The sequence below is a fragment of the Maylandia zebra genome, linkage group LG5 (genome assembly GCF_041146795.1).
Source record: "Maylandia zebra isolate NMK-2024a linkage group LG5, Mzebra_GT3a, whole genome shotgun sequence".
Lineage (NCBI taxonomy): Eukaryota > Metazoa > Chordata > Actinopteri > Cichliformes > Cichlidae > Maylandia > Maylandia zebra.
In genome coordinates this window covers 12,389,366-12,412,522 of record NC_135171.1, presented here as the reverse complement: position 1 = coordinate 12,412,522, position 23,157 = coordinate 12,389,366, and the positions used below count along the sequence as shown (strand labels likewise).

General features: G+C 39.9%; 3 protein-coding genes across 6 annotated transcripts in view; all 3 read left to right on the top strand.

Annotated features, from left to right (window-relative positions):
* Positions 1-5,074, top strand: part of ndrg3a (ndrg family member 3a) — a 34,141-nt gene extending 29,067 nt beyond the window's left edge. For 2 of the 3 annotated variants that reach the window (XM_023154731.3, XM_004571889.5), the window contains 8 exons: positions 757-860; positions 1,313-1,378; positions 1,471-1,522; positions 1,649-1,696; positions 1,788-1,823; positions 1,932-1,983; positions 3,505-3,543; positions 4,032-5,074. In XM_023154731.3, coding sequence (XP_023010499.1) covers positions 757-860; positions 1,313-1,378; positions 1,471-1,522; positions 1,649-1,696; positions 1,788-1,823; positions 1,932-1,983; positions 3,505-3,543; positions 4,032-4,204 — 570 coding nt within the window. In that variant the 3' untranslated portion in view covers positions 4,205-5,074. The remainder of the gene's footprint in view (positions 1-756; positions 861-1,312; positions 1,379-1,470; positions 1,523-1,648; positions 1,697-1,787; positions 1,824-1,931; positions 1,984-3,504; positions 3,544-4,031) is intronic. The other variant, XM_012924916.4, reaches the window with a different exon arrangement.
* A 715-nt stretch (positions 5,075-5,789) lies between these two features.
* On the top strand, positions 5,790-10,068 carry sla2a (Src like adaptor 2a). 2 transcript variants are annotated; one of them, XM_004571891.4, is made up of 8 exons: positions 5,790-6,901; positions 7,367-7,473; positions 7,615-7,714; positions 7,811-7,897; positions 8,234-8,337; positions 8,847-8,999; positions 9,083-9,212; positions 9,577-10,068. In XM_004571891.4, exons 2-8 carry the CDS (start codon positions 7,407-7,409, stop codon positions 9,701-9,703), a joined length of 768 nt encoding a protein of 255 aa, XP_004571948.3. In that variant the 5' UTR covers positions 5,790-6,901; positions 7,367-7,406; the 3' UTR covers positions 9,704-10,068. The 2 variants fall into 2 exon arrangements, with proteins under 2 accessions (XP_004571948.3, XP_004571947.3); XM_004571890.4 differs by having other exon boundaries at positions 5,791-6,901; positions 7,370-7,473.
* Positions 10,069-10,827: 759 nt separating this feature from the next.
* On the top strand, positions 10,828-23,107 carry trpc4apa (transient receptor potential cation channel, subfamily C, member 4 associated protein a). Its single transcript, XM_004571897.6, has 18 exons — positions 10,828-10,993; positions 13,488-13,616; positions 13,755-13,871; positions 14,006-14,063; positions 14,173-14,228; positions 14,365-14,493; positions 15,108-15,309; positions 15,466-15,651; positions 15,772-15,914; positions 16,002-16,133; positions 16,232-16,290; positions 16,391-16,576; positions 16,753-16,843; positions 16,931-17,071; positions 17,170-17,281; positions 17,602-17,714; positions 17,868-18,074; positions 20,436-23,107. The coding sequence occupies exons 1-18, from the start codon at positions 10,868-10,870 to the stop codon at positions 20,571-20,573; spliced, it is 2,325 nt and encodes a 774-aa protein (XP_004571954.1). The 5' UTR covers positions 10,828-10,867; the 3' UTR covers positions 20,574-23,107.
* The last annotated feature ends 50 nt before the right edge of the window (positions 23,108-23,157 follow it).

Genomic DNA, 23,157 nt, shown 5'->3' with positions numbered 1-23,157 from the left:
ACCTACTGTGAAGCATGGGGGTGGAAACATCATGCTATGGGGCTGTTTTTCTGCCAAGGGGACAGGACGACTGATCCGTGTTAAGGACAGAATGAATGGGGCCATGTATCGTGAGATTTTGAGCCAAAACCTCCTTCCATCAGTGAGAACTTTGAAAATGAAACGAGGCTGGGTCTTCCAACATGACAATGATCCAAAACACACCGCCCGGGCAACAAAGGAGTGGCTCCGTAAGAAGCATTTGAAAGTCCTGGAGTGGCCTAGCCAGTCTCCAGACCTCAACCCCATAGAAAATCTGTGGCGGGAGTTGAAAGTCCGTGTTGCTCGGCGACAGCCCCAAAACATCACTGCTCTCGAGAAGATCTGCATGGAGGAATGGGCCAAAATACCAGCTACTGTGTGTGCAAACCTGGTAAAGACCTATAGTAAACGTTTGACCTCTGTTATTGCCAACAAAGGTTATGTTACAAAGTATTGAGTTGTATTTTTGTTATTGACCAAATACTTATTTTCCACCCTGATTTACGAATAAATTCTTTACAAATCCTACCATGTGGATTCATGGATTTTTTTTTTCACATTCTGTCTCTCACAGTTGAAGTGTACCTCTGGTGCAAATTACTGACCTCTGTCATCATTTTAGGCGGGGGAACTTGCACAATCGGTGGCTGACTAAATACTTTTTTGCCCCACTGTATAGAAACTAGTAGATTGTGCCATGTCGATCACGCTCTCGGTTTATTAATCCGTTCTCAGGATGAGCTTACAGACAACCAGGAGCTGATTCAGACCTACCGCCTCCACATCGCCCAAGACATCAACCAGGACAACCTGGCCCTCTTCTGTGGCTCCTACCAATAGTATGAAACAGTTCATGGTTATTATACACTATATATTAACTTGTATTTTCAGTTTTCTGCTATATATTGTTACAGTTGCGTTTTCATAGCTTAGATCCCTGATAAAGACAGGCACGTAGCTCTGGCTGGGAGGGAAGGAAAAAGGCCCACTATAAGATAAATAAGGATTATTTTGAATTATGAGTCATTCGCAGCTGCTTCAGCCGTGTCTAAGAATAAAAATACAGAGTTGGTAATGAACATAACAGGACACATTTAATATTAGGTTTTGCAGTTGCCTGTATTTTTGCTTATTCATTACATTTATGAGAACTTTTATTAACAAAGACAGTTAATTGCTGTGGAGTAAAGCCTAAATATACAAGCACAAAAAATGCAAAGCACAGAGGTCTAACGAGATAACGTCCTTTTCAGCTTCTCTAACACGTTCTCATTTTTTCCCCTTGCACCAGCCGTCGAGACCTTGAGATCGAGAGGCCCATAGTGGGTCTGAATGAGGACACGGTCAACACACTAACGTAAGTCTATGAGATCAAGATGACACAAATATACACATTGGGCTGTGAGTGCATGGCGTGATTTGAGAATATCCACTCCTCATTTATTCCAGTTGCCCTGCTTTGCTGGTGGTCGGTGACACGTCACCTGCTGTGGAGGCCGTGGTGAGTGGTGCCGGTGGTGCTTACAATCCATCATCTCAGTGCGCTAAGAAGCTTGGGGAAGGATTTGTTATGCCAACAAGCAGCAGTTCTTCATCACTCAGTGTTTGCCTGTCTTTGATGTTGCAGGTGGAGTGCAATTCCAGGTTAAATCCTACCAAGACTACATTGCTAAAGGTGATGCTTCTGCACTGCAATTTCTGACATATGAGATGATATTCATATTTATAAATGTGATTTATTGATGAGACTGATAATGTCCTCTCAGATGGCTGATTGTGGAGGCTTGCCCCAGGTTGTGCAGGTGGGTTTTTTTGTCTGTTTGTTTGTTTTTAAATTATCGAGAGACGTGAACGTCATCTTGCTCTTTTCTTGGAGCAACACGATCTTCTAACTTTTTTTTCTCTTGCAGCCAGGAAAACTTGCTGAGGCATTCAAGTACTTTGTCCAGGGCATGGGCTACAGTAAGTGAAGATGCTCTTGTTTTTTTGTTTTGTTTTGGGGTTTTTTTGTATGTGCCTGAAGGGTAAACAGATCTAACTCTAAACTGGTTTAAACTGGCTTGCTAGTAGTCAGTGTCCAAGAATTGTTTACAGACTAATACCTGTTTGAACTGACGTGTTTGTGGCCCAGGCGCTCCACTGAATTTCCTGTTGACGTGAGTGCAATGACAAAAGTTACTTAATTGAGACTTGTTTTCAATGCAGTCAGCGAGCTGTTGCTAACCTCCTCTCCCCCCCCCTCGGACATTGGCCTGCAGAGCGTGAAAAGAAAGGTTTTGCTTTTTTTTTTTTTTTTTTTTGGTCACCCTGCTCACGGAGAGGCAGCCCACGTGGCTCAATGGATGCTAACACCATTTCCTCTCTGCTTTTTGCAGTCTGTGGCACCCACCAGCCTCAGTAGGTGAGGTGTTAGTGCTTCTAGAAATGACGATCACATTCTGTGAGCTGAACAGCAATTTTCTTCCTGTTCAGTTCAGAGTGGGCGTTAAAAATTGCCCTTTTTTTTTTTTTTTTTGCCTGGTGTGTTTTCTTTTCTATCTGAACTGTTTAATGATGCAGTGTTTGTCAAAAGAGACTCAATGTGCATGGTTAAACAGGCCTTCAGGCTTTACTGTATTTATTCTTATTGTATTCTAATTTTTGCGTCATAACTTTTGCACTGTCCACTTCCTGCTGTGACAAAACAAATTTCCCACGTGTGGGACTAATAAAGGTTATCTTATCTTATCTTATCTTATCTTATCTTATCTTATCTTATCTTATCTTATCTTATCTTATCTTATCTTATCTTATCTTATCTTATCTTATCTTATCTTATCTTTACAGTCATTCATTTGTTAAAAAAACAAAATAAAAACATAAAAAGCAGAAAAGCCACAAACACATCTCTAGAAGACCCTACAGGCTTGCTATGCACCAACCAAGACTCTGATCGATGGACAGATGAATGTAGTTTTGCTTTTACCAGCTGCACAGATGATCGCTGTCTATGTGTGTCATTCTGTAACACCAACTCTATTTTGCATTCTCTCTTTCCCGGGCCATTCACTGTAGGAGGGCAGCTATGTGTATCTAGTGTGCCAGAGCCTGGGTTTTACCTTAAAGGCCACCAAGTGCTCCTGTTGAGTAAATGCCACTGCAGGATTAGAGCAGATTAAAAAGAGTGTTTTCATGCAGTGAAAGTGTGGAAAAAAAATCTTAACACCTCAGCATGTTTCTGAAAGCTGGTTTTCCCTCATTAACACATTGCCACAGTGTGAAATGCAAAGGGAAACGGCCAGAAAGTTCAGGAACTCAAGTGTACGGTATAACTTGCATGCATGTCTTCATTTCTTACCTGCTGTTGCTAGCAAACAAATGACAGCTATTTGTCTACAAAAATTGCTGCGAAATACACAGAGGTGTGGCAAAGCACCACGAAGAGCTTGCTTTTCAACATGTCTCCCTTTCTCCTTTCTTTCCCTCTTTAATCATTGCCTGAAGTTCCCTACGTTCTTCTCAGTCACCTGAGCAACGAATCAGGTACCAGGTTTTTAAGTAGCTGCCAGATGACGAGGCTTTGAACTCAGTGGCCTCATAACAGTACAGTGGATGAATGTCAATGTATGCACGAAGTTCTCGAGAGAGCACTGTTTAATATTTGGAACAGCAGCTCTGGGTTGTGGATACAGTCAGCATACTGCACCCTTTGCATACTCTGATGACATTCACCTCACTCCCACTCAGCATGCCCCGAGTGTCCTAGTTTACTGCATGAGCTGCCGCTGTTGCTTCCTGTCAGTTCCATTGGATTGCAAATACGGTGTGCTGCTGCTGTACTTACTGTTAGCACATTTGTGGATTATTTGATTTGATTAGTCTCCATTTATGAGAGCAGTTTGCATGCTAAGCACTTGTTTCCTGTTGTTGTTGTTGTTGTTGTTGCTGATGTGTCACGGTATCTGCATTCCCACGCTGCACCAAGTCTGTGGGCCGTGTGAGTGGAATATTAACGCGCGTTTCTCTTTCAGTACCTTCAGCAGGAATGACTCGCTTGGCTCGCTCACGCACCACCTCCTCTTCCAGCATCACCTCCATGGACAACAGTCGCAGCCGCAGCAACATCAACAGCCTGCTGGAGGGCGGCACCACCGGGAGCCTGGACAGCAAGGCCGGGCCCCAGACCATGGAGGTCTCCTGCTAAGCCCCCAATCCGCCCCCACCTCGCACTCTCCCATAGTAACTTATGTCCCTTCTCCACGTCTCTCTAACTTTCTCTCTCTCTCATCCTAAGCAGCTCAATGCTAGGAAGATCTATAATGATCTATGTGATTAGAAAGGAGGATGTAATAAATATATTAACAGATCCATATTATAAAATATTGTATTAAATACACTGTCAAACTCACATTCCTATCAGAAACCATAACTCCATTCAGATGTGTTGTATATTCAAAAACCATATGATTGACCATATGACTCAGCTGTCCAGTCCTGTATTTATTTTTTTTCACATTGTCGTTGTTTCAAATGTCTTCACACAGTGTAGAAATCAAAGTAACTGGGTTTTTTTTAACTCCTAACATCGATTGTAAATCATGATTGTGTGTCTTTATTGTCAAACTAGCTGCAATGCAAATTAGATACAACGCACAGCAGGAGATCACTTAGTATTTGCAGAAATAAAGCTGCATAGAAAGTGATGTGGATGATGCGTGCAAGTAGCATTGCATACTGTAGCACACTGTAAGTCCAGCTAAGTTAAATGTAGAGCTGCTCTTGAACTTTCAGTTGTGTTTCACTTCAAGTAATTTGACTTTGTTTGGTTTTTTAACTCAACCCAGCATTTCATTTTCCCTTCTGCTTTGTGTTGATGTTTTTTTAATTTGCTTTTTTTCCCCTTTTTTTGATGTTGTTCAGTTGACTAGTATATTCATTGTTGTTTTAACAACCTTCAACAAGTGGGATCTGATGTGAAAAGTATGAGTCCCTTCCATCAGGGGCCATGTGGTGCGTCTCACTGTCTGCTGGTTAGCTCATTTATATTACTACTGAATAAAGATACGAGAACGTGTCTTGTTTTTATTTGTCAGTGCTTTTACCAATAATTCTGCTAAACCAACGGCTTGTGAACAAGCGTGCAACCTAATCGAATGAATGACAGAAAGAGCGCGTCTGCGAGCAGAGCGTTCTCATACATCGGCTCTCCCGTTAGTGGAAAAGTGCGGTGGCTGTGGTGAGTGAGTTTCCAACCGCTCTTGTTTCTTATTTTGTTTCTGAGAGATAACTTCTGCTGTCACAGACGAGGTGGTCTATATTTAACACATGTTACAAAAACAATGATCAGCTGCTCTGTAAATAAGATGATGATTTCTGAAAACAAAGCAGAATGGGAAAATAGTGTTAATATGCTAATCATAACACACACTGAGGACGTGCTTACTGTAATGATTGTGGGAGCTCTGTTGCTAATTATTAATTGCCCTTACTTGATGGAGCTTTCCAAGCATTTTTGCATAGAATATAATGTGATGACATGCATAAACCCCATTATGACGAATGCCCTGTTTTTGTCGACATCTGTGGTGCATTTACTGAGGTTGTACTCGGAGAAGCTGAGGCGGGCTGATCGTTGCATTATTTTTTTTACACGAGTTGACTAAAACACAGGAAATATGCACTATTTAGTGACCCTTTTTCAGTTTCTATTTGAGAAAGATGTACATCAGTGGTTTGGAATGAGTTAATCTCAGATATTTTTTTTTTAAAAGAGCACAAAGTTCTTTCCATCTGTGCTAACAGGCTGTTCTGGTGATTCAGCACCAATCTGATCTGTTCTTGCTGTATTGTTTCCGTGCAGGGTACACTTGCTCATTTGCGTCTGAAGCAGCTCAGAGTACATCTGATTAAGACACAGAACAAGGAGATATGACAGTTTTATCTTGGTTTTATTAATATTTCCAAGAACGACTGGTTTGGTTTGTGTTTTTTCAACAGAGACATGCTTTTCTTTCCTACCCTCTCATGGTTTCATAAGCAGTAGAGCTACACAGTTACAGAATTCGTGACAATTTAAAAAAAATAATAATCTGGATTGCCTTTCACCTTTTCACACTTACATGTATAAAAGAGCAGGACCCCACTGGTGGGCTGTTTCTGCATTGTCACTGTGGTGGATGGATGAGAAATCATGGCACGTGTGGGTTGGCAGTGGAACCGCCTGATTCTGCAGAAGTTTGTCTTTTATCTCACAGCAACAACTGGAATCTTAACATGATGGATAATAATGTAAAGAGCGAAAACATCTCCACGGTTTTCCCTTTTCCGCACATTTCAAAATACAGAAATTCAGATAGTTTGTCCAGTATAAGCTTATTTTGCATTAACTGTCACTGTAAACTGATGACACCTCTTCAACCCACAATGCGCCACAGGGTTCATGTACATGGGGATGACAAATTTCACTGACGTACACATTCATTCCATAAACAAGCGCACAATTGGTGCCTCTTCAAAACAGCCTGCATCAGAGAAATCAACTTGAGGTAGTTTATGTCACTGTTGAGCGTCACAGGAAGTTGCAGTTAAGCCGCATGTATAAAAGCCAGGCAGGAAGCTTCCTCTCTTCAGTGAGCCCACGCGATAAACAGCTGCGCAAACACAGCAGTCTTCGTGGTAACTGATCAGAGCAAGGAACACACTGAATGAGCAGCGTGCCTGAGTAGGAACTTGAGCTTATACATGTACTACACGTTGCCCAAGCAACATTGGATGTGCTGAAGGCCGAAGAACATTTTTCACTGGGAAGACTTGGATTTGATTTGTTATCGTGAAAGGAGTCTAACTAATTGAGCGGAATATATTTTCTGGAGGGACATTTTTCATCCAAGAATTGAAAAAGGTGAGAATATGCTTTTCTTTCCCCCCTTTTGTTCCAGGACTTCACTTTCACAACGAGGAAATTATGCTTAAATTTCCTTTGAATTTTTGTCACTGAGTGATGATCATGCACTGCAAAGAAATGGAGTGGTTAGTTACGGTGTTTTAGTTTGAGATATGTTCCTGCCTTGCTGCTACCGCAGAAGTAAAATCTCATCTCACTTTGCATTTGAGAAACTGACCATAGTTCTCACATAAGTATTGCATTGGAAATTTAACACAGGATATCATACCTCTTGTTGTGGTTAGGCGCCTTCCTGTATTCTGGTTTTGTTGCCCGGATTCAGATGTCCTAAAAAAATATCCTGCACCTCTAAGTAGCTTTACAGATACCACAATGCCAATGCATGAACTACATTTGCAGTTCAATTATGAATTTGTGCTACTAAAGGCGATTTCATAATAACACTATATTTTCCCCCCCTAGCAGCAGTAGACATTTCAAATTAGCAAGAAAACCACAGACAATGGGGACCTGCCTCACCAGATGCCAATCCAACCTGACAGTCTTTGAAAACCCAGATGAGTCAATGGGTAGGTTTAATCCCAGGACAGAAATATGTGTGTGTATGTATGTGTGTATATATATATATATATGTATGTATGTATGTATGTATGTATAATTAGCCAAAGGCAAGATTAAAATCAAATATCTCTTCCTTTCTATCTGTGCAGAGAGCCCAGAAACCGTGATTGTGTCTCTTGTTGATTACCCATCATTTGGAGAAACACAACTGACCATGTGCATTGGGGAAAGACTGACCATGACATCAGAGTATGTATTACTGCTCTTAATGTTTCAGTTTTAATGTTCAGCTACAATTAGTGATGAGTGTCATTTATTTATTTCTGTATTTATTTTAACTCACAGTGACGGGGACTTCATAATGGTGAGATCCACAACGACAGGCCGGGAGAGCTACGTCCCTATCGAGTACACGGCCAGAGTTACTGACAGGTACAGACACAAGGACCGCGTTAGCAGATTTGTCACATTTTTCTGTGCGTGACAAAAGTCGGAGGAGTTGAAATGAAAGGGGAGACGGGGAGTTCCCTGAGAGGTGGGAGGGGTCCCTGTGTAGGTGAACTTTTACCTCAGTGGAGACAAATGTTTGGAACAGAGCTTTTCTTTTTCGGTGACATGATCAGCTCCTCCCTCCTGCAGTTTCAGTCCTCCTCCAGTGGTGAATGTGCTCTGATGTTGTTCCACTGGATTTTTCCTAACAGTAAAATATGACATTGTCCTCTCATCTTACTGTTCTGAATGTGCATTTTTTTAATTATTATTATGCAGGTGGCTGTTCAAAGGCATCAGCAGGTACAAAGCAGTGGAGCTGCTCATGCGTCCTAATAACCAGAATGGAGCCTTCTTGATTCGAGAGTCAGAGACAAGCAGAGGTTAGAGGTTTTTATTGTTTTTTGTTTTTTATTCCCCCTTTGTTAATTGTTAGATTTATCATTACCATTCAGTCCGAGGCCAACGTCATGCTAGGAACCCTGAAATTTCTTCATTTGAAGTTGCATTTCCCCTTAGCCTAGCTTTGCTGGGGAGGAGTATTTCCTACCCAGTTATTTTCATTTTCATTTCTTCTGTACTTCTAAAAGTGGTGATGGCTTGTTACACTTATTAAGTATGTATAAAGGATTGTTATTGTTCATGTATATGAATTTATTTATTTATGGAGTATTCATCATCAGACATTGAATCCAGTATAATAATTTCCTTAAGCAAAATCGCCCTTAAACTGCTATTTCTATTTCTACTGAAGGCACAGCTATTTACAGACTATACTGTAAAGCTCAGTAGAAATATTTAGTTTGCTTCAGAAACAACTGGAACTATGGTTAACAACTAAGACTGGCATATTTTATTAATTCCTGCATCTGTGTGTTATTTCTTTATTTAGATTCCTACTCGCTATCTATCCTGAGGAGAACCAGCTCTTCGCAACAGGACTGTGTGAAGCACTACCGCATTTCTACCCTCCCGAATGGATGGGTCTACATATCTCCAAGCCTGACTTTCTCCACCCTGCATTGCATGGTGGAACACTATTCAGGTTCGTATTAATGTTGAGACTATTTTGCTTTAACACTAAAGCCCTTGAAAAGATCGATGCTAAAATGTTGCCTTCTTTTGCAGAGACCGCAGATGGATTGTGCTGTCGGCTGGCAATGCCTTGCTTCATCCAGGGTTTAGACAATGCTGAAGAGGCCCGGCCTATTCCAATAACGACCAGGAGGCCCACCATCAAATGGAAGGAAATCAGCAGGTGTGGATTTACTTGTACTGATGTCTTCCATAAGATGTCACTCTGTGACTCATTTTTCAGCGCTGTCTTTCCTAGATTAGCATCAAGATCTGCCTTTTCCGTTTATGTTGACAGTCTGTTAGAAAGATAATGATTCAGCACTGCAGTAATGTACTGAATAAACTGGTGTGAAGAGTGTGTAAACAACACCGGCAGACATGCCAACAGATAGGCCTGTGGTTACAGTGGGTACGTGCCAGTTGTGAATGTGTGGAGCCTGCAAATGTAGAGCAGGATGTGCAGGTTGAAACGGCAGTCTCCAACGGATTCAGTTACCACATCACTTTCCTCACTGAAGTCTCAAATTCTTCTTTGTCCCCTCCAGATCGGTGATCTTAAAGAGGAAGAGGACAGTGTCAGACCACTCTCTGGTGAGCGAGGGGCTCAGGGAGGCTATTTACTCCTACCTCCAAATGACCGAGGCCGGCGAAAACAGCTGCTGGGACACTTGAGGAAAGACTGCAGAGTGAGACTCTAATTCATCGGCTGCGGCTTGGGGATCCCACTGGAAGAGGCCGTCTACACGCCCAAGTGCAGTCTTTAGAGACTGCCCTGGAATAGCGAGAGGGCTGAGACACTACGCTGTGTGGAGATATGCAGTACTGCAAACTATATGAGCTGGAGGACTGCTTTTGTGGATGTGTGTCCAAAGAGGCATACAGAGGAGCTTTGAGAAATGTGTTCTCATTTGGCTCCGAAACATTGAATGTATCTTTTAATTTATAAACTAATGTGTACTTGCAGGTTGAATGTCATATTATGTGTTAATATTATTGGAATATGATTGTTATCATGGTTGTGTCATTGGAATCCAATAAAAATATATAATTTATGTAACACATGTGCAGATTCTGTGAAATAACCAAACAACTTCGAGGGGAACATGCTAAAGTCCATTTGCTATGCTATTCCATAAAAAAATGAAAAACATGCTCTTGTACTGACACATGCATAGCCACACACGTATAGTACACTCATAGAGACATGTAGCCACAGCTTTAAAAGTGCAAAGACATCCGTGTTAGACTGCAGAGGCAAAGCAAGAGAAACACTTTCTCTGGGTGCCGAAGTGGATCACTGAATTCACGATACACTTGCTATCAGCACACAATATCCTCAACACTTTTCCATTCGTTTTGCAGTTTTCGAGTTTTGAAAACAAGCTGCACAAACCGATGAATGACTTATGTTTTTTTTAGTCGTGCTGGTTACCATTGCCGCAAAAACACGAAACTACTGTGAAACGAATACTTGTACCGAGCTTGCACTGCAACAACTCATCTTTTAAGTACGTACGTTTAAGATTAATTAACGTAAGTTCAAGGTAGTTCAAGTGTCCGTAGAATTCAGCCGCCGCCAATAACGCCTACGCTTGTGTGCAATATATAAAAAATATAAGAACGCAAAAATAATTAATGGCAGGCCTGAATTTCTTTTTAATTATTATTTTTTAATTTGTTTATATATCGCGGTATATATGTATAAGAACGTAATTACCAAACGCACAAGCTCGTAGAGTCTGCTTCTCTGCCAGCAGATGCCGCTTAATTACCTCAAATAATTCATCAAAGCCTTTCACTTCCTGCCCAAACAGTTCAGTTCAGGAAGAAGAAATAATGGCGACGCTTCTGGGGTGCGAGTCCCCTTGTACGAGAGGAAAACGAAGAAACTACAGTAGCAATATCATCACGAAGTTCACGGCCACTAAAATCACCGGCCAGGGCTTCAGTCGAGGAACACAGGTGGGAGAAACGACATTTGTTTTGACTGTTAAACCACTCGAAAGTTGATCGACTGAGACCAGGGACTTGCGCTTGGAATCGAGCCTGAAAGGAAGACGTTGTCCGAGAGACCTAGCTGGAGCTGTAGTCGCTCCTGTCAGCTCGGGCTTGACTAACAGGCTAAACATAACGGGGTGTGATTTTTCTTTGGCAATTTTAAACTATGATACAACCTATTGCCAGGAAACATGTTTTTGCTCGCTGACAATCCAAATGACGCTGTCACTGCTACAAGTGTATGAGAAAAGCTCCGTTGAAGTGGCTCTTTTGTTGTTAGCTTTACATTAGCTTAGCATTGGAGGCCAGGTTTTGTACGATATAAAACATTTTAAAGTCGGTTGTCTTCGGACTGTTCTTATGGCCGTTGACTATAATAATGTAAATATTTCTACAGCGCCCCTCACTTTATTTTCTAAATACTGTAATCTTGGTATAAACGACAGTAAGATTTGCTAATGGTAGTGAAGGAGCTAGCGACAGCTAACTAGCTAAGCCAGCAGAATAGCTCAGGTGATTACGTAACAGCACTAACCACAATAACTATCGTTTCCATAAATGGGTACGCCACAACAGCTGTTAAGGTATGTTAACGTTCGCAGGTTTATTTTTGTGCCATTTACACGATATTTCTAAGTGTGAAGGGTTGGTTTTTGATTTAATGCTAGCGACAGCTTACGCCAACTGTTTAGATTTTCACGTATCTTCGTGCATACGAATGTCGCAGCTCTCCGGGTGTTTCCACACGTTCAACTCATGCATATCTATTATGATATTGCCCGTTTCATCCTAAAAAAAAGCCGTCAAATTGTAAAGCTGATTAAACCCATTAACACCTTTTTTGTTTTCAATGCATATGTTAGTGGCGTGACTGTCACATTTCCAGCTAGCGTACTGCGTAATGACGTTTACAAAGAAGCTTTGTTCTTAAGTAGAGGTTCTAATAACGCAAGGTATTTCCAGCGTTATCTGTTAACGCCCCCGATAACCCTGAACACGTCGACTTTAAACAAGTTTTCTTAGGCCGTCCAGGGAATGTTATGAATTGCTGTAATTTGGGAAAACACAGGAGTCCTGCCAGTTCTGCTGACACATGAACAGATTTTAAGGAGGGTATGTCATGTGCTGTGGTTTGAGCCTTCAGTTGTCAGAGCAGTCCACTTGGTGTTTTAGGTTGAACTGCCTCTGAGACATGAATTAAAGCTAATTATTTGATCATTCTTCAGCTTTTTGCCCAATTTCAGCAAAGTTGGTGGAGCATGGCCAAAACAATTACCCATTAAATTTTGTTACAGATCATTTTGTTTAAAATTGCCTGAAAGGTTCTTAGGCCTTGATTGATTACTCTCTGAGTTTTTTTTTTTTTTCATCATCTTTAATATAAAAAAAGGGGGCAATATTAAGAATTGGTCAAATCATATCATGTGAAAGTGACAGTAGGAAGACTGGGCTTGTTTGCTGTTTTCACAACCAGTACCTGCCCAGAGTAAACAGAGTTAAGATATCACACATTGTAATAAAGTCAGTTTGTCATGCATAAATATGCTTTTTTTTTTTTTATCTCAACTTTTTATTTCATTCTTTCTCAGTGAGACGTTTTCTGGTAACAACATTTAAAAACATGCATATTTACATTTTCTTTCGCATATTTTTAACTTGGTCAATAATGTTTTTGTGTAGATGTTCTTTTCTTCCAGGAAGTTTATATGTCACAATAAATATGTGTTTCCTGTGATCAAGGGAGGCAATGACTCTGATCTTAAGGTCTCTATGACTTTAGATTTCATAAGGTTTAAATAGAAACTCTGTTGGGGCATGTTAGCTTTTGTAGTCTATGGTATGATCAAAGGTGTGGCTTTTTTAGTTTCATTTAAAAGAAGGCTTACTACCTTGCTGTACTCATAAAATGTTTCTTTCTTTGAAAGTTGCAAACCTATTGGAATGAGAATTTTATTATTTATTTGACTGACAACACACATATTTTATGAGTATGTGTTATAGTCAATGTCACGCTGCTTTTATGTTTATTAACGATGTAATTTTATTTAAAGGTCTAAAAGAAAATTGTATATTTTTACTATGTATAGCTGATTTCACAAAAACGTCATACAGTTTAGAATAAAGTATGAGAAGACCTTCTCACATAGCGGACAGTAAATGTCAGACTGATTTTTCACTACTGAAAGTACTATGTAGTATTGTGGTTTCTGAGCAGAATGTGCAGGACAGCATATACTTGTGGTGAATTCTCAAAACAATTACCTGTGCTATTCACAGATTGACTTAATCAAACATTACAGACTTGAAACTAGGGAGCTGGTGGGATAAAGTCTGTTTAGTGCTAATTGGATTGATTCTGACATTTGCAGTCTCATATACTGCTCCTCTAAGTAGTATCTAGTTCAGGACTGCAGTGCATGTTTGAAAAGGGCTCATGTTGCCTCTTTATGTGTTGTAGCTCCCAGGAGGCCTGCTTCAGGAGAGAGATAAACGTGCCAAGTGGAATGGCATCCCTACTCTGCTGCAGAAGCTCTATGAGAGCAGCCATCCCAACAGTGACCTCTCCCATGCCCACACCTTTCTTAAGGTATCCACATAGCACTAGTCCATCAAAGGAGGCAGTGAAATGACTGGTTTTAGCTTCTTTTTTTTCTTTTTTTTGCTTAGTGTTTTACTTTGAAAACTGGTGGGGAAAATAGTAATGTGACCACTGTTTTTTTGGCAGTTATTATTATCCCAGCTGTCTGTGGAGGCCATGTCCTTTGTCACAGAGGACAGGAAGACCGCTCAGGAATCCACCTTCCCCAACACGTACACTTTTGACCTCTTTGGTGGAGTTGATGTAAGTCTTACATTCTTGTGGTGTTATTGGACTGAAGCTGTTATTTCTGAAGAATAAACTCTCATGTATAGCTCAACTCCTCCTGAGATACTGGAGAAATAAAATGGTTTTCTCATTTGTCTGTGTTCATAAAGCTTCTAGTGGAAATCCTGATGAGACCTACACTAACTATGCAGAAGAAGAAACCTAAAAGTAAGTAGGACTGCCATAACATCTGTCCGCATTTTGCGTTTTAGTTCTTAGTTTTTTTTCTTATAATCATGAAACAGTCAGATTAATATTTGTGCTTCTGTTACAACAGTGAATGATGACCTGGTCAAAGACTGCCTTAGTGTTCTGTACAACTGTTGCATATGTGTAAGTACCATGTTACATATTTTTCATATAAAATATGCCGCACATATCATATTTTCCCTTCCAGTTGTTTGCCTTGATGCAGAATCATTTTTGCATAATTTAATGACCGTGTAAAATTCCTTGTTTAAATTCATAGACGGAGGGCGTCACAAAGAGTCTGGCTGCTAGGGATGACTTTGTTCTGTTTCTCTTCACCTTGATGACAAACAAGAAGACCTTTCTGCAGACTGCTACTCTTATTGAAGATATTCTTGGAGTAAAAAAGGTGTGTCAAAGTAAAGAGTTCTACTTGGATTAAGTGACAGTAGGGGGTAAATGTATTTATGGATCTCTTGACTTCACTTTAATGCATAGTTACTCAACTATTTAAAAAGGATTTTAAGCAATGGATTATAATCATGTGTTAGCCATGCGACAGACTGGCGACCAGTACAGGGTGGACTCTGGCAAAAACTCCAGTTACTTAATTATCCATAACTAAGCCAACTATCTGTCAGAGCACTGTGGAGATTATAAAATGCGACTGATTTAATTTTATTCTGTGTGCTCCTGATGGTTTAGACATCTCTCTCACTTCACTTAGCAGCTTTCCGTAATCTTTTTACTAATTATGACAGATAAACCTTTGGTCCATGAAAATGTATAAGTCACAGTTAGCCTAGTTAGTATGTATTATTCTGATCATTTGTCAGTTTTGTAAATACAAAAGAAGTAAATATTTTCAGGTCTTACGCGTAAACTGGCATGTAGCATTTATACATATATCTGCTGGGTCAAATCAAATTTAGTCGGGGTCTGTCTCAAAAGTTACTTTTGAAAGTGTTGCAATGTCTGCATTCTGTTCACATTTGATGTTTTACATCTGGTCACACCTTTCAGGAGATGATCCAGTTAGAGGGCATCCCTAACCTGTCGGGTCTGGTCCAAAGCTTTGACCAGCAACAGCTAGCCAACTTCTGTCGCATCCTTTCTGTCACAATCTCAGAACCTGATGTGGGAAATGATGACAAGCACACCCTGTTGGCCAAAAATGCACAGCAAAAACGCAATGCAAGTCCTTCACGTGCAGAGGTCAACCAGGGTAGGTTGTCTTCAGAGTTCAAAGATTTATTGGCTGTGTCATTTATTTTGTACAATAGCAAGAGTGCATTTGACTGCGTTTGTTTACCCTGTTTCTGACACTTGTAACAAGAAATGTCATTAAACTGAACTAACAGGCCTTTTTTTTTTCCAACAGTAACCCTGCTGAGCATCCCAGGATTCATTGAGCGGCTTTGTAAATTGGCCACTAGAAAGGTATCTGAAGCCACAGGTGCTAACTTCCTGCAGGAGCTGGAGGACTGGTACACATGGCTGGATAATGCTCTGGTACTGGATGCTCTCATGCAGATGGCCACTGAGGAACCTGAGCAAAGCAGTACAGGTGAGAAAAAAGGCATTTATGATACTGCTAACTCATGGTTGCATTCCCGTGAACTTTTAATAATACATTTGGACATGTTTTTTTGTTTTTCTGTTGTTTTTTTTCTCTCCTCACCTACAGAGTCGTCAGATGAGAGTTCTCTGGCTACCAGCCCTCTGAGACATCGACTGCCCCAGTCCATGAAGATTGTCCATGAGATTATGTATAAAGTAGAAGTACTGTATGTGCTCTGTGTTCTTCTGATGGGCCGTCAAAGGAATCAGGTACTCTTCCCCACCATTAGAGCTGAGCTTGAATTTTTTGTCTGAACAGAGTTAAATTGTTTTTTCCCCCCCTGTAACTCCTCTCAGGTTCACAAGATGCTGGCTGAGTTTCGTCTCATCCCAGGGCTCAACAACCTGTTCGACAAGCTCATCTGGAGGAAATATACAGTTTCGAATCACGTTGTGCATGGCCAGAATGAGAACTGTGACTGTAGTCCAGTATGAAATTTCAATTCAGTAGTCTTAAACTCATCATTACAATTACATATCACTTTTTAAAATATGGAGGGTGAACACTCTTTATTCCTGTCACACAGGAGATATCCTTCAAAATCCAATTCTTGCGATTACTTCAGAGTTTCAGTGATCATCACGAGTAAGCAGCGTTTTTTTTATTTTTTTTTATTTTTTACTTTTAACCTTAAATGAAATATCAAATGTTGATTTACCTTTTCAATATGTTCCCTATCTTTCAGGAACAAGTACCTCCTTCTAAATAGCCAGGAGTTGAATGAACTGAGTGCCATTTCCATGAAGGCTAATATCCCAGAGGTGGAAGCTCTTGTCAATACAGATAGAAGCCTCGTGTGTGATGGGAAGAAGGGCCTCCTCACACGTCTCCTGACTGTCATGAAGAGGGAGCCTCCAGACTCGTCTTTCAGGTAAGTGTCATGTAGGCCAAAGACGGAGATAATGCAGATTATATAGTCAGCCATCTCTTTAAAAGTCTGACATGCACATATTGGAGAATCAGAGATTGTGCCATTTAAATGACTGCTCGGGGTTTCTCTGTGTAGTTTGCTTTAGCTGATTGTTTCTCTTGGGTGTTTATATATAGATTCTGGCAGGCAAGGGCAGTGGAAAGTTTCCTCAGAGGTGCCACATCCTATGCAGACCAAATGTTCCTTCTGAAGAGGGGCCTACTAGAAGTAAGATAAATGTTACCACCCATGTACAGAGATCTTTCTTCTTCTTTAGTGAATCGGTGTTCACTTTCCATTTTCATTCCTCGACAGCACATCCTGTTCTGCATCATAGACAGTGGTTGTACATCTCGCGATGTCCTTCAGAGTTACTTCGATCTGCTTGGTGAGCTCATGAAGTTCAACATTGATGCTTTCAAGAGATTCAACAAATATGTCAACACTCCAGAAAAGGTATGATGATAGATCCTAGTATTTATTAAGAATATATATACTGGCTGAAAAAGATCTTACTGCATTGTTGCTAATGGTTTTTTCTTTTCTTTTTTTAGTTTCAGATGTTTTTAACACAGATCAACAGCTCCCTCGTGGATTCAAACATGCTAGTACGCTGTATCGTTCTTTCATTGGACCGCTTTGAGAGCCAGACTGAAGATGTCAAAGGTAAATGGAAATTTGATGGTTGTAAACTTGGTGTTTATAGAATATTTAAGGCAGAACTTAATATGAGCATTTTCTTTTATTTATTTTTTCTTTTTGTTTTGTTTTTTATCTTTGGGACTTTAATGTGCTTAAAGAATACATAAAATTAATGATTGCTGACAAAATCTAAAAGAAAGCAAAGAGTTTGAAGTGGAATTGATAGCTGATGAAACAATGTGCGCCAGAAGTGAGAGTACATTGATACATTTATTTGATTTATTACGTTGTTTTTTTTTTCCTCCACTTTACAAACATGTTTTGTGTTCTTTGTTGTTTCCCAGTGGTGGAGGTACTTTCTGAGTGCTGCTTGCTATCGTACATGGCCAGAGTTGAGAACAGGCTGTCGTTTCTTTTCCGACTGGTCAACATCATCAATGTACAGACACTCACACAGGTCTGGGTTCATTTACACCTTGCCACATGTTTTCATAGAAGATCATGGTGATTATTTAGCAAAAAAGTCTGTTTAAAAGTAAACTGTAAGTCAGTTCAGAGACATTTGGCATTTAACATTTTTTAATTATAACTGAGGTCTGTTTCTCTACAGGAGAATGTCAGCTGTTTAAACACCAGTTTGGTGATTTTGATGTTGGCCAGAAGAAAGGCTAAACTGCCCTTCTACCTCAACGCCCTTCGTGAGAAGGAGTATGCTGAGAAGTACCCGGGCTGCCTGCTTAACAACTTTCACAACCTACTGCGATTCTGGCAGCGCCACTACCTCAATAAGGACAAAGACAGCACTTGTCTGGAGAATGTGAGTAGCTGAACGTACAAACACTCAACCAGGTCCAACATCACAGGCAGGAAGCAATGATCTCTTCACTTATATTAAGTGGCATTTGTGTTACACCTTCAAAACATTCCACAGTAGAAACGTTTGCAAGCACAGTGATAAAACCAAGACTTTGATTGCTGTGCTGCAGCACTTGTAAATTGTAGAGGTGCATAGAAGTTCTTTCAGATTAGATATTGTCTTTCATTTTTGTGAAGAACTTCTGTAAGTCAGGGACTTTCCATACAAGAACTGAAATACCCACGCCACACCACCACAACTAAAAACCTGCCCTTCTAAAAAATAGTTTCTTTCTGCTGAATGTTTAAGTGCCACATATCATCTGCAGCAGTAGCCACCACCAGTCAGGAATCCCTGTTAAATCCACCTGCCCATCAGGGGTTAAATAAAACTAGAGTAAAAGAAGAAAATGTATGTTCTCCACTCAAACTGTGATTAATTAATTGGAGGTAAACAAATATAAAATTCTTTTTATATTATTTAATATGAAAAAAATACACATGCTGGGACTAAGTTATACCAAAACCGAAGTGTTTACTTTTGCTGTAGCGTTGTCTCAGAAGAGGGCTTTTTCCCCCTTTAATTTTCACATGGCTGTTTAAACATTGATTATGTAAGTAGATCTAAAATATTTGACTGCCCTATGAAATTATCAACTCTATGAGCAACATTTACTCATTAGTGGGACTTAATGCTGAAGATGGTGCAACAGATTTTGCTTTGATGGGAGGGAGATGGAGGGCTCAGCTCCTTTCACAAGCAACAATGTGACTAACAGATGTTTGGAAATAACTTTACAAAATAGCAAAATGGTCATTGAGCTCAAAGTAAAACAATCTAAAAGTTCTATCACAGGAATTCTGTAAAACCCAGACTTCTTACTGTTTTCTGAAGCCATTTTCTTTCATTTGTAAAAGAACATGTAAAGATGTTTCTTAATGTCCCACTCACTGTCAGCATAACAGTTTTACAAGGTGATGTCAATGTGTTTGTTTTGCTTGCTCTGCTGCCACCAAGTGGCAGATGTCTCCAACTTGGCTGCTACAATTTTCCATTAGATTTGCACTGTCCAACCTAATTACACTGTTGACTGCCACAGGTTAATGACTTTGACACATACCAACTTACTGTAGTCTTCAGTACCCATCAAATTTAAACACTATAAACGTATAGGGTACACAGACACTGCTTAACACAAGAAGTGCTTCCTGTGGGAAATACTTCTATAAATGGGGTCAGAGATTTTAGTTGGCATTTGATGCTTTGCCATTGGTTTAATTTGGAAGGGAAACATTTAATTAGTGGTGGACAGTTTGATCAGGTCATGTAGTGACAGAGTAAAGGATATTAGCGCATAAGCCCTCATTACAGAGATGTATGCACTTTTTGTAATTCTTTGGTGTAGAGAGATGGGGTTTTTTTGGGGGGGGGGGGGGCAGAGCTTATTATGAAAGAACTAATTTCATAAGTTCAAAATGATTTAATGCTTGCATCAGGAGAATAGTGCCGATCCAAACGTTTGACCCTACAACAAGGTGATTTTTGAAGCTCTGCGGTGTTGTGTAGGGTGTTTTGCATTTTCAGTGGTTTCATGTTTAAACGATGCCAATTATGATTTGTGGTGTTAGTCACCAGATCTCAGCATCATTGATTACCTCTATTTCTATTTTTGAATCTCTTTGAATCTCAGTTATCAAAACACAAAATTAGGGAAAACTTTTAGCCTAGATAAACAAGTCTTAAGTCTGTTCTCGTGGCAATTAGTGGCATTATAACAAGACTATTATTTATTTATTTTATTTATTTTTAAGTATTATTATTTTTGAACACTCATCTGTAAGTGTTAACATTGATCCAAGAGACATCTAGCTAACCTATTCTGATTTAACCTATTTCTCACTACAGCCTGTACTTACCTATAGTTATAGAATATTCACAACATACTTCATACCGTGTACATTATAACACACCATAATAGACCCATTTCTGTAATATACTTACATATCTATATTATTGCTAATATATATTGTAATATATCTATATCACTAAAGCACTTCTGGATGGATGCAAACTGCATTTCGTTGCCCTGTACCTGTGCATGTGCAATGACAATAAAGTTGAATTCTATTCTATTCTATTCTATTTATCTGTTCATACAAACCAGTAAAAGTCCTTTTACTGGTTTTTACTCTTTTTATGTAAAAGGCTACTTGAATAACTAATTATAACTATTATTATAGCTATAGCTGGGATACCTTTTAGCTGTGGGGTTTTGTTTTTGTTTTTTTTTGTTCTTATTCATCTTGGTTTTCCCTTTTTCAGAGCTCCTGTATCCCATTCAGCTACTGGAAGGAGACTGTATCAGTGCTGCTGGGTTCAGACAGGACTTCTCTGTGTGCCATAGCGAGCTACATCGATGAACCATTCATGGATCTGGACAGAGATCTGCTGGAAGATTGACCTCCAGTGTGTGCACTTAGTGCACTGGGGATGGGATGGGGCAGATGGCCACATGGAGCATGGACACCTAAAGCTGGCAATGACCCCGCTGAGCTGAGCCGTCCGGCTGCTTAGGAACTGTGTTCTGGATGTAAAAACTCACCTGTTTGCTGTCTACACCTTCGCATGGAGGCTGTCATCACAGATTTCAGCAAATAGGAGTTTTCCTGGCCATCGTCTTCTCACTGAGTTAAATCCGCTTTTCAAGAGAAAGAAGAGGAAAACCTGTATGCCCACCCCAGATTGGCCACATGGTATAACAGACAATTAAACAACCTTCAAAAAATGACATCTGCATTGGTTGTTTGCTTTAGGTGAAATTTAAAATAAAACTTTTTATATAACCTAGAAAGTTCTATGATAAATATGTATGATTCAACAAGTTATGTTAGGAAAAAAATGGACTTGGTTTGGAAATTACCGCAGCTTGAACTTTCACGTGCAGGTTAGTGGTGTGTCACAGGGCTGCCAGGAGTCACCAGCCTCACTCTCGCACTAACTTCATGCTCTCTGTTGACTCCATGTCACTCCACTGTCTGAGTTTGGAGGAAAATGGCTTTTTACTTTCCCCCCCTTCTCCCCCCCTTATGAGTCCTCTAAAAAGAGAATTTTCAATGAACCCGTCTGTCTATTTTATTAGGTGGCTATTGTTCATTGGTGCTTTCTGGCTCCACTCAGCACATTTAGGTAGCTTGAGGGTGTGCTGGCATTTTCCACATATCACATGGGGTACCTCTCATCTAAAAACCACCCTTCAGTTATGGCTTCAGAAGCCCCACCCAGGGACTCATTAATATTATTATTATTTTTCTTGACTTATATTTTGTGTTGTTAAAACGGTGGCTTTTAGCTCTGGATAAATTGTAGAATAAAATATTGCACATTTGTTTTTATTGTTTATATTTTAACCCATTTGTTAAAAAAAATCTTCATTATGTAACAGAAGCTTTTGTGAGAAAATGCTTTGGGAAGAGAATAAACTATGCAGGTGTAAGTGTTAAAATAAGAGTTTTTGTTCACCCCATACCCAAAGTTTGCTTTATGCGAATTAGCTTTCAACCCAACATCAGCATTTGATTGGAAATCCTCCACTTTCTCTGGTATCTGGTATCTGGCATTTCCTGAAACCTTCAAGCTGAGAATGACAATCTTCTTGGTGGCTCCTTCTGCATAGCTCAGCTTTAATTTAAACGATGAGCGTGGCTGTGTTAAAGTTGTCCACAGCCTGAATGTGCTCCTGTTTTGTTGAAATGGAAGATGCAGAGCTAAAAAGATTTGGATGTGTCCAGTCAAACAAGTACAAATGAATCAGCTACCTCATGTTTTATCCCAACGCCGTACAGATCAAACCACTCCTAATCACAAGTGTACAGATTTAATCCCAGCACGTTGTGTTCACGTGAATGTATGAGGGCATTTCCGACACCACGAGTTGTGCTTTTTTTGCCTTGAGATGCAAGTGAACATGTCAATTTTTTTTATTTTTTTTTTGAAGCCTTCTATTTGCTTTAAAGCTTCTTAAGGTTCTCCTATTTTTTAGCTTTTAGCATGTCTTAAAACTCTTGACTGGTGTGCGCAAACTTTAAATGACTTCATCTTCTGTGCTTTGCAGTGAAAGTAACGCAAGTACCCGTAAGTGCTTCTTTTTCGAGTTCTCCATTTCTTTGTTGGATGCCCAAGAATATTTACAACGGTGTTCTTCAGGACAGATTGTTTATTACGCTGTTATCGCTTCAGCCGTTGGTGGTAGAAGTCGGACGAAGCTGTTGGTATGAAAGCATGAATGGTGTGAGCTCTTTGGAATACCTGTATAAACATTTTCTTCACCCTAGTTTCCGTAGCTTTGTGATGAGTTTCTGAGAGTGACCCTTCTGTATGATGCACAAGAGAACTGGTTCTCTATAGTAATGCTGTATGTGGTGTGATCCACCCAGTAGGCCTTAGTTTTCATTCATTAGTTTGTACAGAAAAAAATGGTGAAATGTTATCCTCTTTGGCCAAAAACATGCTGCATAATATAACACACTATTTGACTTATTTTAGACCCCTGACTTTGACTTTAACTGTACATTTTATGTAATGTTTAGCATGAGGGGGACGGTCATAAAAAGCCCTAAACACACTTTTACAACTGATTATATGGTGCTTTTTTTTTGGGGTGGGAGGGAGTGAAGGAAGATGATTGTATCTCACTAGGATTGACGGCATCTATGGGGTTTGCAACAAACGGCATTTCAAAGATGCTGACAGTGAGTAATGTCGTGTACAATCTGTCGTAAAACGGCTTTAGGAAATTATACATCTATTTTTCATCTTTATGGTTAATCTCTGACTAACCCTGTTCAACTCACAAAATCTGTTCCACATTCTAATAAACACTTCGGTGACAAACTTGCCCTCATGCTCCTGCTCTAATGCTGGTATTAAAGTTTAATTTCCTTATTTAACAGCTGTTTGTCAAATTAATCATATAATAAATTCTTCTTTAGACTGTCTTTGTTGAATCGCATCTCTCTATCACATTGACACACACACACACACGACA